This window comes from Nipponia nippon, unplaced genomic scaffold (genome assembly GCF_047370975.1).
Source record: "Nipponia nippon isolate SJK-2023a ecotype South Korea unplaced genomic scaffold, ASM4737097v1 scaffold_11, whole genome shotgun sequence".
In the NCBI taxonomy this organism is placed as follows: Eukaryota; Metazoa; Chordata; class Aves; order Pelecaniformes; family Threskiornithidae; genus Nipponia; species Nipponia nippon.
This window is the reverse complement of record NW_028262302.1, coordinates 13,448,219-13,462,298: the sequence shown is the minus strand read 5'-3', so window position 1 is coordinate 13,462,298 and position 14,080 is coordinate 13,448,219. Positions and strand designations below refer to the sequence as shown.

Here is a 14,080-nt window from a genome sequence, read left to right as displayed (position 1 = left end):
AAAATCATATAGAGCAGGGTATACTGTATGATATATTGCTATATTATAACTATCAGGGAGTATTTTTAATAATATGCAAAGATGGAAGAACATTATCATTTGAATAAAGGCTGAAGGTGTTTCTCACTACAGAAAGAAGAGAGAGGATTTTAATCAGCTAAAAGGAAGATGAACAGGCATCAGTTACTAGAAACTGCTATGATTTCCAGTCAGACTGATGGAGCAGTAGAAGACTGCTATTAAAAAAAATAGTTGCTACTACTAAAACATTTGAAAAGATGATGGTAGCTAATGACTTTCAAACTCCATTCTCTACTGATAGATTTCCCTAATGGAAATCTCTTTTCTACTCTCATAATACTTGTCTTTGTAAATTAACCAACTTTGACACAGAACATTTGGTATACACGGCTAATTTGAATCTATTAAGCACTTCAAGCTGCAGATATATGAGATATACAATCATTGTGTCCATGGGAAAATTGTCAGAAATAATGTAAGTTCACTGGAGCATGAAAATACAAGACTGGAAAGAAGTGAGACTTTCTTGCTTGACATTGAAAATATAGTTTACCAGAAAGCATATAAAAGAATATGAAACCATACATAAAAAATAGCAAATCCGTGTCTTCCTGATCAAACAATAAACATGCTTTTTTTTTCCCATTTACTGGAAAGTTTAAAAAATAAGCATTCTGAGTAGATCCAGCTTCAGTTTGGAAAATACTACACAGTGTTTTCCACTCCTTTTGAAGAAAGAAACTATTGCAATCAGTACTTGGTTTCAAATGCTAGGCAAAAAAGTGTGCATATATATATAAAATATATATGCATTCGTTCCACAGTTGATCATTTGAAGCAAACTGTTCTCAATTAAACAGAGTTATTTCAAGACTGCATAAATTTAACAGCATAAAAGATAGTCCAAAATTAATATCTTATAGTTCAAAGAATAGAATGATCTGTATGTGACTTTTCCATGGTTACCAAGTATACAAAAGAAAATATGCAAAACAAAGTGTATTAAGCCGGCATTGTTTAGGGTATAATCTATGTATATTAAAAATAGCTAAGAATATTAACAGACATGCATCTAACTTCAGTGACTTTGGGTTCATGAGCTCTGCAGAACTCACACATCTCAAATATCTTTCTTAAAAATAAACAGGAATAGAGAGGATACCATGCTTATAGATGGCCCATTTTGTTCCCAATAGACATGTATTTTTGATGGACAATCAATTTCTGACCTTTATAGAAATTATCAGCTTCAGTGAAAAAGTTGAAGTTTTCCCAGTTTTCAGTTGTGCTCTAAGGGCTCTCATCATAGCACATTAATGAAAAATTTTGGGGGGCAACTTTTTGTTCAGGATCTGTATATTGCTCAGCTCAAAGGAGTGCCAATCTATAGCAAGGGCTCTTCAGTATTACTGCAGTGGGAGGTAATCTCTTACCTGCACCGAACCCTTGTCCTGTGACTAAAACCATAAGCATATGTTTTCAATGATACGATTGAAACTTCTGCAGAAAATAACCTCAGTAGCACCTATAAAATAACATTTAGAATTAATTAATTAGATCTTTTTTAAATAAATTAGAATACACTTGTGGCTTCTTTGAAACAGCTTATGAATATTGTAGGTAACTTGACTGCTGGTGTATTTACTGCATGAATGCATGGACTTAATAGGTGGATGCAAGGCAAGCAAATAACCAGGAAAGACAAGAGATAAGCCTCTCCGAAGTAAATAGGTAAAGATTAGCAATGAACATTCTATGAACAGGGGATAGCAAGATCATTAATAAGATGGATAGGCAGGCTTTCTTTAACTGTTTTGGTTATACTGTTGTTCTAGACAAGGCTCTGTTTTAATAAGACTATATGAATTCTGCATTTGTCACTTTTAAGAATCTCAACAGGAATAAAGTTTCCAAAACCAAACAGAACAACCAAATCAATAGGGCCAAACCAGACTGAATTGTAGACTAAAGCTTCAACTATACAAGAGGATGCACCGTGAAGCTTCAACCCAGGGAGGTAAAAGCATTAAAAGGAAGAGACGAGTGATGATGTGCAGATGCGCAGCATCACCTGCAACGATGACAATAACATCCCTGACGCTGTAACTGAAGACAAATGAATGTTGCTGCTGCTGTAGCAGAGGCAGGGAGTGGGGGGAAGGCTGCTCTCCTGGGGCGTGTGGGTGGGGTGAGAAGGCATCTGCTTCTTCAGAGAAAGAGAGGCACAGGGAAGATTAGGCAACTGTTGCCTTAGAGGAATGATTACTTTTTCATGGGATATCTGAAGTCAGAAAGGGTATATAAAAGCCTACAGAAAGCATGGTCCTGGTCTGGCTTGAAACACAAGATTAAATAAGGGATTAACACTCGCTCTGTGTTTGTCAAAAGCAAGGAGAGGCTCATGATTTTTGCAGAAATCCCCTTCATCCCCTCCCTATATATCCATCAAAGGATAGCGCTCCAGGACTGCAGTGGGTCCGTGGCCAACCCCAAACAATTTATGATTCTGTTGCTTTAGTACTTGCTATCCAAAAGCAATTATTTTGTCTTCTGTATAAACCAAACCAGTACCTCACGCTTGCCCACTGACTTCTATCACATAGGTTTCTAAAGAAAAATATTGTCACACAGTGGAACAGATTAACCAATTTATATTATCTAAAGACTTAGGAAAGTAATGGAAAGCATCTTGCAACAACTCACGACCACCCAAACCCAAATGCTTTGGTAGGAAGACATCATAAGGCCATGTTGCAGATATATGTTACTCAGGGAACGAGTGATTAAGCTGAAGTCATACCCTAACTTCCCTGCATATTACAAGTAATTCTAAGAATTTGTGGGGTTCGCCTCATTTGACTTTCCATTTGGAAGACACATCTCACTAGAGTCATAGGAAGGCAACATTGAGTCCAATGGGAAGCAAATCACTTACTACACAGTTTCTGTAGTGACATGGTGGATTTGGTGTAATAAAATTTGGTTGAATAGGAATGTGTTCTTTGGAGGTGGAGAGAGATGTGGTATTAGTGTAAATCTTCATTAAATCCCAGAAAATGCTGGGGGGTGAGGGGCTTGAAGTAGCTCAGAATTAACGGAGTTATTTACAATGTCGATAATCTGCACTGCTGTAATGTTCCCCATCAATAAGTTAACAAGCAGCCAGAACAGAAAAGTAACTTTAAACATGACATGTTGTAAGGAGGAGGGTGCCAAACCTCACTCTTCGCCAGACTTAATAAATGACAGCCAACGGAAAATTGCTTAATGGGACATTTCTTTGCCTAGAAGTCTAACACTTCAGAGAAAACGCAAATCCTGAGGAATTTACAAAAGGAGTGTAAAATGCCTTCTGACCAACTGGGGTTTTGATATCCTCTTGAAAGATTGTCACAGCAAACACTTTACATTAGAAAAGAAGTGTATTGAAACTGAGAGTTCTAACATCTAAATACCCTAGGTTTCCCCTATAAGCCCTTTACCTAAGCAAAATAAAATAAATGAGGCTGTCCATGTATTACTGAAAGCTCAAAAAGCTGCTAGTGCCTGGTGCATAACCTGTACCTACAGAAAATATTTTACTGGACATTTTGAGGCGGGGGGACTAGTGCTTCACGTTCTGGGTTTGCCTACGAAATAGGGGCAGATCCAACAAAAGCATGGAGGAGATAAAAGGCAACAATTCTTCACTCTCTTTTTTAACTAAATCATTATGGGTCATCAGATGAAACTAGCAAATGGCAAAGTCAAAGCAAACAAATGGAAGTCTTCATTCATAGACTGTGTAGTTAAACCTTAGAAGTTTCTTACCACAGCTTGTCGTGACACTACACAGCTGCTATTGGCCAGTGCTGGAGATGGGATGCTGAGCTAGACATACCCTAGTTTGTATCCTGTATCTCAAGAAATCAGTATGGGATGAAAAATTTAAGAAAAACAGTAATGAAATGATAGAATTGCTGAGTACCAGTTACTGGTTAGCTCTAGACCCAAGTCCTACAGTTTACAGTGCCAGTGTCAATTATGCAACTTCAGTTAAAAATCCCCGGTTTTTTTTGATGTACTGAAAATTTGTGATTTATTATTACAGATACTGGCTTTACTACCTGATTTTTCACATTAGTATTTTATATCTGGTATGTGTTCATGGAATCATGTTTATCTACTGTTTTTATAATCCTTTTTTTTTTTTTTTCATTCTTTAAAACTAAGGGTAATCTTTCAAATATTTCGTCAAAACATTTTCCTGATCCTTTTAAAGAATTTTTTAGATGTAATGCTGCTTATATTAAATCATATTAAATTATAGTATATAATATATTACACTATGTTAAGAGGTGCCTTCCAGTCACCTGATACTTGAAACTAATGGGAGTTTTTGTATTTTTTCTGAAGAGCTCCAAGTTCCTTCCAAACTCCAGGAGATATTCCACCTGAGTCTGGAAACATTTCTCTTAATTTAGCCATCTGTTTCAGGATTTTCTCTTCCATTATTTCATGGGAGCATCTTATCTTTTTAAATTTAAAAGTGTAGCTTCAAAATCAATAACCATACAACTATTGTCAAGGTAAAGGGAAAAGAAAAAAAGGAATCTCTGCAATATTGTTCACTTCATTAAATCTCTTTTTTCCTCTATGGTAATTTATCAGATGTAATGTCTTTAAATACATCAGTAGAAAAAAGTTGTGGAAACGCACTTATTAGTTTTAATTTACGCTTTTCAAAAACTGCCTTTCCCCCTTCATTTTATGCAGCACTTCTTCTCACTTGCCTCCTTTTCAGTGGGCTCTCTTTAAGAACTACAATGCATACCGTTAAGCTCTGCCATTTAATCACTTTTTTTCTCATGTTTTTGCTTCCTTCTTTGGGGGTGGAAAGCAGATGCATGGATTCTGCAACTATCAGAATGTACTCGTGGTCTCTATGCTGAGTTAAAAGTTTTAATTTCCTCATCTCTAGCTTTCAGATCATCTTGATTAGCTTCTCCTTTCTAAAGTCCCCTTCTCCAAAGTTTACAGTCAATTTTCAAAATAGTGAGAATTCACGTAAGTCTTCTGAAAAGGATTTTGAGTTTAATTACACTGCAGTCAGTATTACTCAGAGGTTTAATGATACCATTATGTAGAACAGCCCTCTATGTTTCTTCCAACAAATTTTAAAATAATTTCAAATTATTGTGTGTGAGTGAGGATTAGGATCCAAAAGTCAATTCTTTGTATTAACTAGAAATTCAATCTCTGCCTAGCTCAAGCATTTAAGCAGATGAGAAATTGGAATAAACCCCTATTTCTGTTCTAATAGATAGTGCTGCTTCCTTTCTCCTCTGGACAGTGTTCACTTACTTTCCTTTTCCTCATCAGAAACCGAGTAACATAATAAATATTTTTATTGTTTCTCCTTTATAGCTGTGTAGATTTTTAACAAACTTTTGAAAGTGTTGCCTGGAATAGTAGTTGTAACTGTACTGTAACTGAAGAAAAAATAAACAAATGAATTTTCAGTGAAGAAATTAATACTAACTGAAACCGGACTTAAGTTTAATCAAAGATGTAACCCTAGAATCAGTAACACATCCTCACTTATATGCACTCTTTCAAGAAACGATCCATTTCCTGACAGAGTTGTACCACTTCCGTTAAAAGAATTATTAGGCTTGGATGCTTAGCATAACTTCTCCTTTCATGGTAAGACATTAAGTGGTTTTAAAGAGATAAAACTGTTGGCCAGAGCAGTTTCATACAAAAAATGCTTTAAACAGCAAATTTACCTACCCAATCTACTTCTCTTACAGTTATCAAACACAAAATGTTCAATTGCAGATTTAAAAAAAAAACACAGAGAATATATGTATGTCCTGACTGTCTTTCACAGGGAGTCCTTCCCTAAATTCATTTCTTGGTTTCCAAAATTTGATCCTCTTTTTCCCTTGCTGTGCAAAAGTTCTCCGTGGAGTGATTAAAGGGAACATTTTGTATCATCTGGCTTTCCAACATTTGTACTTTGAAAATAACACCTATTTCTGTAACAATTCAGTGACCATAAGAAAGCGCCAGATGCCTCCAACTTTAGCTCCATAGAAACTACGTTTTTCATATGCAGCTCCCCTCCAGAAAGTAAATCAAGTACCTCAAAACTGTAAAGCAGTGGCACCCTGGAAGCAGGCAGCTACAGCACTCATTTTCTTCTTTCTTTCTTTCTCTCATTTCCTCTCAGAAGCCTGTACACTGAGCATTTCAATTTCACCTCAGCCCTCAAACCAGCCTGGCACACCACCTCTTTTAGAACCAAAAAGGAAATGTTGTGACACTTTTTCTTAAATGAAGTTCAATAATATCTTTCCATGTGGGTATTTCCCACAACGTTTTTTCCTGCATCGCTTCACAATTAAGAATAGCAAGTAAATACACATATTTCTGAACAGTTGTGTTGTAGGGTAGAGAAGGGACATCTATCTTTAGAACTCTGTTACTCCATGTTCCCAAACTTGCAGCACACGCTCAGCCCAAACATTGAACTGTTGGTTGATTGACCTGTCAGGTTGCTTTTATCATACACATGAATATGAAAATGCCACTTAAAAAAAAAATACATTTACACTATGGAGGGAGAGTGGCTCTGCAGTTTTAAATCATTTTTACACCAAATATTTTTCCTTTTAACATTGGAGAGGTAATTTATTGAATGCACATCATACAAATAGCATTTTTTTTTTGTTCAGTGTCTTAGCACACACATAAATGAGTATTTAAAATGCAAGTAACATTTTCAGTCAGTTAAATTGCACTCAGAGCTGCACTTCTACAAGCACAGTTTACATAGCAAGGGTGGTTTTACTTCTCCAACCTATAAAGGAATCTCTTATAGACCATTGTGTATTCCCTGTGGGTCTATAGCCCATCATTGTTTCTGTACTTTCACATGCCTGCTTTGGCTGCAGGCTCAAGCCAAATTTCCTCCCTCATCTGACTCTGTGACTGTCTGTGTTAGTGATTTAGATGGGACAAAGGCAGAATCTGAGCGCTGGCACATGACTATCCATACTTCTGACTGCTGGCATGCTTTCGGGAATGGTTGGGCCCCTGACTAGCACTCTCCCAGGCAATGCCCTCCTACAAGCTGGGGGCCAGCATAGCTCAGTAACAACTTGCAATCTGTGTAAATCCGGTAGGCAATATGGAAAAGGCCACGCTGTTTTGAATGGGAAAGAATTTAGCTGTGTGTATGCAAGCTATGCCATGCTATGTCAAGCCACTTGCCCTGACATCTAAATGAGTCCTAATCTGCTTTTATTTTCTGGTATAGATGTAGCCTGTATGTTTCCACCAGCCTGTAAATCCCTTAAGGCTGAAAAAACTGTGTCCTTTTACAAACAACCACAAAGCCATGTGATACTGCTTCAGAGACAACGGTGACAGAGGTAATGAAACCAGCGCATTATGCCTGGACCATTCCACTGAAGGGAGGTCCACTCTTAAATCAAGCACACGACCAAGTTTAATCTTCCACTGCTCCCAAAAGTTCAGCTGAAATGGAAACTTGAGCATAGTCTTGTACTCATGGACTACTGACAGGAGGTTTAGGATTTCAGTGCAAGTATAGCTCTTTTGTCTGTCAAAAGGTGGGATGCTTTCCAAGCACTCAGTAGGGCTGCTTTGCTGTTTCTGGATATGACACCAGAATCCCACTGCAAAAATATTTTAAGGCTGGAGAGACTGTTATGAAAAAAATCTTAATTATTTTAATGGAATGACCATGTTGCTCAGTTACTTTTTCCAAGATGCAAGCAAATCAGTGGGTCCCTCAGTGATAACAACGAACTTTCAGCTCATGCAATAGTACTTCCCAAGCCCAGTCACAACTTAAACCTAAATATACAGGGTAGTCACTGTGTCTTGCTATACCAGTAGTCAGCAGCTACTGCAATGGATCATTAACCTTGATTCGATGCTTTAGGGTTAGCGCCTCATTCTTTAAAGCTCTTTTAGCTGAAATTTAAAAGGAGAAAAGAGAAAGTTTCAGCCTGAGGCAAATAAGCAGATAAAGTCTGTAAGCTATGAACATCTGAAACCAAGACTATTAACAACTACCGGGTTCCTTGCCAGCTTCACTCACACTGAATGCTAGTAAGGAACAGAGTGGAGTCAGATTTCAGTTTCTCTCTTCTGAGGCTGCCAGGGACAGTTAGTCCAAAGTGTAGGCTAGTAGAGACACTGGATGAAATATAGGACTAGTCTCTTTAAAATGTAACATCTGGGACACAGGATAACCAGAAGTGGTTGTTACTTCTTGTAAAGAAGAAGTAAAACTGACACTCCCCGCTAGTTGTATAAAGGAACCATTAGTTAGAAAGATGCAAAAATGTAATTTAACAATGAACTTTATCCGTTTGTATTTTCATTATTTTCCCTTTTGTAGTTTAATATTATGCTGATGTAACATTTACTGTCTCTGCAATAGAGAGGCTTCTAAAACCAAGTGATAAAAGTTAGTGAATCAATTATTTTTCAGTTTGAAAACATCTTCTGTGATCAGACTTCCTATATTTATAGTCTTGATATAGTACTGTTGGAAAGGCAGTAACTGGATGGACATATTCAATGAAGTTGTGTATACTGTATGCTACAGGGAGATACCTCAACAGAACACCTGCAGTGCTTTGTGGAAAACACCTTTGAAAGTTTTATCAGGAATACTATGAAACCCCTAGACAGTATTTCTAATTTCTGGGAAGAAAACCAATCCCAAAAGCGCCCTAAAAAAAAGTTTGGTATTTAAACAATTCTATGGTAGAAAGCTCTTATCAACTTTAAATAGTTCAGCTCAATCTCTCTACAGGAAACTGTAGAAATGTGTGTATGTATATATGTACATGCATTTTTTATATATATGTGTACAAACACACACACAAAAAATATATATAATACTGGAATATGAATAAAGGATTAACAGAAGACATTTTATTTCACTGATGTCTGATGTACCAGAACTCTGTGTGAACACAGCTGTTGTATGTGACATGGCATTGTCAATTAGCATCTCGTTATAGTGTCAAAGGATGGGAAGCAACAGCATTCAAAAGCAACAAGTCAGGAATTACTGTAAGTAGGAAACGGGGAGAAAAGTGATTTGTGTGATCTGTCTCAAGGGAACGTGGACTGCTTTAGACGTACCAGATTGCTTCCAAAACATAACAGACTGAGAGGCTTAAGTGAGATGAGCAGGTCTAAGATGATTTGAAACACATCCTCCTTAAAAACGAAATCAAAAGGCGCTGTCAGGATAGCGTGGCCCACGCAGCTAACAGGACCAAATGAAAATGCCCCAAGCAGTGCCATGTGAACCGGGCACCCCGCCCGGGCCTCCTCCCTCTCCCGCCTCACAACACACCAAGGCAGGTCAGCCCCTCGGCATACCCAAGCAAGCCCCCCTCTGCTCCCTGACCTTTCAGCCACCACAAAGGGTGTTTTATCTTTCACTAAATTCAGCCTCTGCAACCTCCCGAGACGACGGCTCCGCTCGCTGCTCTGCGGCCGGGCCGCGGTCGCCGCCTACTCCCGCAGCCCAGGCCGTCGGGGACCCGGCCCCGGCTAAGAGCGAAGGCCGCGTCAGGCGCGACCCGGGGCGCCTCTCTCCCCGCAGCCCCCTGAGCGCAGCCGGCGCCAGGCCCGCGCTCACCCGCCGCCCGGGGCCCCGCCACCCACGCCCCCGTTCCGTGGGGCCCCGTGACCTGACCGCGTACCGCACGGCCGCGGCGCTGCCACCCGGCGCTGGGCGCTGGCCTGAAGGCGGACGTACCGGCGTGCCGCACTGACGGCGGCAGCTCTCCAGCTGCCGCAGCCCAAGGAGGCGGCCGTGCCGTGCCGAGCCGAGCCGAGCCGAGCCGAGCCGCGCCGCGCCGCGCCGCACGGACGGGCCACCGCTGTGGGCCGGCACACACCGCCCGCGCCGTGCGTGGAGGCGGAGGTTCAGCGGGCGTTCAGGGCCCTGCGGGAACCCCCCGACCCGTCCCGGCCGTCCCTCGCTCCTCCCTGCCCCGTCGCGTCCCTCGGCGAGGGGAAGCCCTGCTCCCCCATCCCGCCGCCGCCTCCCCCCGTGCGGGGCTGCAGCCCTGCTCGGCTCCCCCCTGCCGCCGCTGCGAGTGGGGAAGCCCAGGGGTGCTCCCCCTCACCCCCAAGCGCGATGGAACCGGCCCGTAACCCGACGGAAGGCCGCCACGGCCGCTCCCTCAGATGATTGCCAGCACCAGTGGTCAATCAGCGCCTTCCCTTTTCTCTAGGCAACCTAGCGCCCGCCCTCAGGCGGAGGGGGAGCGGGAGAGGCGGGCGGGAATGTTTACAAACAAGATCAGGAGTACGGGGATTGGGGGGAAGCCGGGGGCGGGGCCAGCGATTGGCGCAGCCGCCGGCCCAATGAGCAGGCGCGCCGCTCGTCGGAAGGGTGGGGAGAGGCACGTAGAACGTTCACTGCCCAACAGCCGTTGGGGTTCGCGGGCGCGCGCGCCCAATGAGCGCTCGGCAGGGGGAGCGAGCGCCTGAGTAGGAGCCGCTCCTCAGGGCGCCCCCTCCTCCCGTCTGGCTCAGCCTATCCCGGCTGGGCCGAGCCGCGCTCGGCTCGGCCCCGCTCGGCTCGGCTCCGCTCCCGTCCCGGCTGTTGGGCGGGGAGGGCGGCCGGAGCAAGGGGGAGGGGAGCCGCAAGGACATGGGCTGGCTCTGAGGGCCGGGGGAGGGAAGCCGACGTGCGTGTTCCTCCCTGTATTTTAATAACTGTTTGTTGTTGGGTGGTGTGGTGTTTTTTTTTTTTTTTTCGTTTTCCCCAAGGCGGAGCGGAGAGCAGCCGCCCCCCGCCCCCAGCGCGCCTGCATGGCTCCTCTCCCCCGGAGCGCCCCTGGAAAATAATAATCCGCCTCAGGCCAGGTGACGTCCCCCCGCCTCCGCGCTCACACTCACGGGGAGCGGCAGGGGCGGGGGAGCGCCCGCCTGTGCGAACATGGAGGGACCCTCGGGCCCGGCGGAGGAAGGGGAGCTGCCGCTCCTTACCGTCAAGCACGAGCTGAGGAACGGTGAGCGGGGCGGGCCGGGGCGGCCGGGGGAGGTCACGGCGGGGGGGGGGGGGGGCGCGGGGCGGCGGCGCCGAGGGGAGCGCTCCTGCCTGAGGGGAGGGCGGCGGGAAGCGCGGGGGGTGGCGCAGGGGGCCCGGCTGCTGGGACTTGGGGAAGAAGTGCTGAGGAGGAGGAGGAGGTTCAAGAGAGTTGATCGGGACCGGTAGGGAAATCTCGGAGAGGAAAAAAAAAAAGAGGATGAGCTGGAAGACATGGGCAGGAGCGTGTGAGATGGGGGCGGGGGGCTCCCTTCTTTTATTTCTGAAAAAAGTATGTCAGTTGGACTTCTGCTGCGTATTTGGCCCCCCTGTCCCACTTCCCCAGTGGTATTTGACGCTTTTGAAGGAGATAAGGGTTAGCCATTCTTCTTCTCTCTTTTTTTTTTTTTTTAATTTTTAAATTGTGTGTTTGACTTTTGTGGCTATGTCAGTATGGGGGGGGCTGTTTGTTACAGTCCTAAATGATGTCGTTTTATGTGACAGCTTTTCTCTGACCTCGATGAAATGCCGGAATTGTAGGGAGGGGAACGTGCCAACATGTAACCACAGAGTTATCTGGCTTTTCAGCCTATGAATCTTCTTGTAGCTTAGTGGTTACTTGAAGACCCTCTGGAGAAGTAGTTCAACACGTGAAATATATATGACCTTTCAAGATACAGCAGAAATGCTCTGTCGTAGGTTATTGTGTTGGAGAAGATCTTCATATATTTTTAATAGGGACTCTGTGTTTCTCAGAAGTTTCCAGGCAACTTGAATACTGCAGTAAATCTGGATTTTACTGTTAATTTAGAAGTGCGTGTAAAACATAATCACGATGTTTATTCTCTGTATTTATTAACAATGGAGGTGCTATTAACCCATGTCCTTCATTCCTTTTCTCTCATCTTTTTTCCTCCATGATGAAGTAAAAGTAAGTCTGTGATGCTGCTCATCGCTAAAGTTTGAGAGAAGTGCCCCTCGGGTTAATGTAGTTGGCATTCTCTAATGGGCCGATGGGGAAGGCATGTGGTGGTGCTGGGTCTCTTCGGTCCCGTTCAGCCTTCTGTCCCCCAGTCGCTTGGGTCTAGGGGGCTCACTGGAGGTGCCCCAGTGGAACGTAGCTATCACTGCAGCTTAAAAAAAAAAAAAAAAGCGCTCTTCCTGATAGCTACGCAGAAACCAAAGGGACTGTAGTTTCCTTCTTTCAAGAAGAAGCAAAAGAGCTGGTGGAAAATATACTTGTCTCGCTGGATGTTGCTAGATTTCAGTGTGCAGGAGAAAAAGGAGTAATGGGAAAGGAAGTGGAACACATTCATTCTATATATTTACCTAGCGATGTCTAGATTTCTTTTATAAAAGTTGAGACAACACATATCCCTGTGGGATAGTTATTTAAAGATAGCTTGAGGAATAAACACATTCATATAAACTAGACAAAGAATTGTCTAATATAGCATAATAAGTAATTTTAAATTTGATCCTGATCTTAAAGCTTTATAGATTCAGGAAGTACCGATACTTGCTTTTAATTTAAAAATTCTCAACTGTGTTTGTGTCTTTTTAAGCTTCTGAAATTCAGCTTAATAGGAATCAGTTGCTTCTCCCCTCCTCATTCTTTTCTCCTTATTAAGTATTTAGAAAACTCTGCTTTCTGAAAAATGCTTTCTAGCAATGGCTTGTCTATTTCTGGAGCATTAGGGTGGAGGAGGGAGCTGCTCTGTCATGTACTCCTGGGAGACTCCTACTCCTGAAGGTGTCAATAGTGTCATCGCTATGCAAGACGTATCAAGATACTGTTTCAGAACTTGTCTCTACATAATGCACAGAGATATGATAATTTGAGGAGAAAAATTGCAGTCAGCTTCTGTTGATATAGACATATAGAAATAATCTGTAGGTTACTTTGGATATTTTTCTTAGCTTTTTGTACTGGGTCTGGCTGTGTGGGTGCCTAGCTGCTGGCTAGGGTCAACCCACCACAGTTCGAAAGCATGCAGCATGATTATTTACTTTTGCGTCATTTTGGGAAGGAGGGTGAGGGGACGTGCAAGAACTAGAACTGGAGCCAGAGGATCTTCGTTGTTCTTACATACTGAGGTTGTATACCATGAATATCTTTTTAATGTGCAATTTGTTTAGATTCTAGTGTTCCCTTCCTCTCTGTATTCTTTCTTTGATGTTGCTAGCTCTGTGACTAATTGAATGATTTAGAATTACATATCGAAAGTAGCTGTCAGTTGGCAGATGAAAAAGAGGTCAGTCTCCACAGTGCTTTGAAAGAATGTACTATTGTGGTAGAAATAGTGGCTTCTTTGAGAAGGGAGTGTCTCATTTTCATATTGTGGAAGTTGTTGCTTGAACCTCTTGATAACAAACTCAAAGTACAAAGAGCTGTATATTCAAATCAACTAAATGCAGGTGAACCTATGGTTATACTTTGCATTTGCAATTACTTGGGTCTTGGAATTGCTCTAAAAATATTAAACGAGTTAGAGACTTGAAAATGCACAGTTACAGCATATGCAGTTCTATTTCTACACAGCTCTCAGCTGATTGTTAACCCTATCATACCATGGTTTGACTTCTTTTAAACTTTGACTTTGAAATTACAGTGCTGGCTTTGACATGTAGGGTCAACCTTGATTTTAATTCTATATCCTGTATTCTTAGGGCCCTGAAACTGCTCTGTTGCGTGACCAAAAAGCAATTGCTAAAAAAACATCACTTCATAGGCATGTAGATTGAGTCTGTGATAGGGAAAGAACTGTGGGGCATAACACTTGAGTGCCTCTGTGAGATGCCATGTGATTTGCTGTATTACAAATACTGGGCACTGCGCTGTACATATATATTTTATTTTAATGATGCAAAGAATCATAATGTCCCCCTACTGCTGGGGAAACTGTAAGCATGCACATGCTTCAATGATTGTTCCTTCAGTTGGTTATTTTGTGGATTAGACATAGCAGTGACTTTTAGGAC

At 42.5% G+C, this 14,080-nt stretch overlaps 2 protein-coding genes across 7 annotated transcripts in view; one reads left to right on the top strand and one right to left on the bottom strand.

Moving 5' to 3' along the window:
- The window catches only part of DGLUCY (D-glutamate cyclase), a 51,043-nt gene extending 40,827 nt beyond the window's left edge, over positions 1-10,216 (bottom strand). Inside the window, exons 1-2 of one of the 5 annotated variants that reach the window (XM_087747510.1) lie at positions 9,818-10,047; positions 9,193-9,270 (exon numbers count right to left, since the gene is read on the bottom strand). The gene's annotated coding sequence lies outside the window, so the exon portion shown is untranslated. Of the gene's footprint in view, positions 1-1,454; positions 1,547-9,192; positions 9,271-9,761; positions 9,784-9,817; positions 10,048-10,190 lie in introns of those variants that run through there. The other 4 variants (XM_087747511.1, XM_087747513.1, XM_087747509.1 and 1 more) reach the window with 4 other exon arrangements.
- A 302-nt stretch (positions 10,217-10,518) lies between these two features.
- Positions 10,519-14,080, top strand: part of RPS6KA5 (ribosomal protein S6 kinase A5) — an 83,289-nt gene continuing 79,727 nt past the window's right edge. The window contains exon 1 of one of the 2 annotated variants that reach the window (XM_087747507.1): positions 10,519-11,081. In XM_087747507.1, the coding sequence (XP_087603633.1) occupies positions 11,009-11,081 (73 nt within the window). In that variant the 5' untranslated portion in view covers positions 10,519-11,008. The remainder of the gene's footprint in view (positions 11,082-14,080) is intronic. The other variant, XM_087747508.1, reaches the window with a different exon arrangement.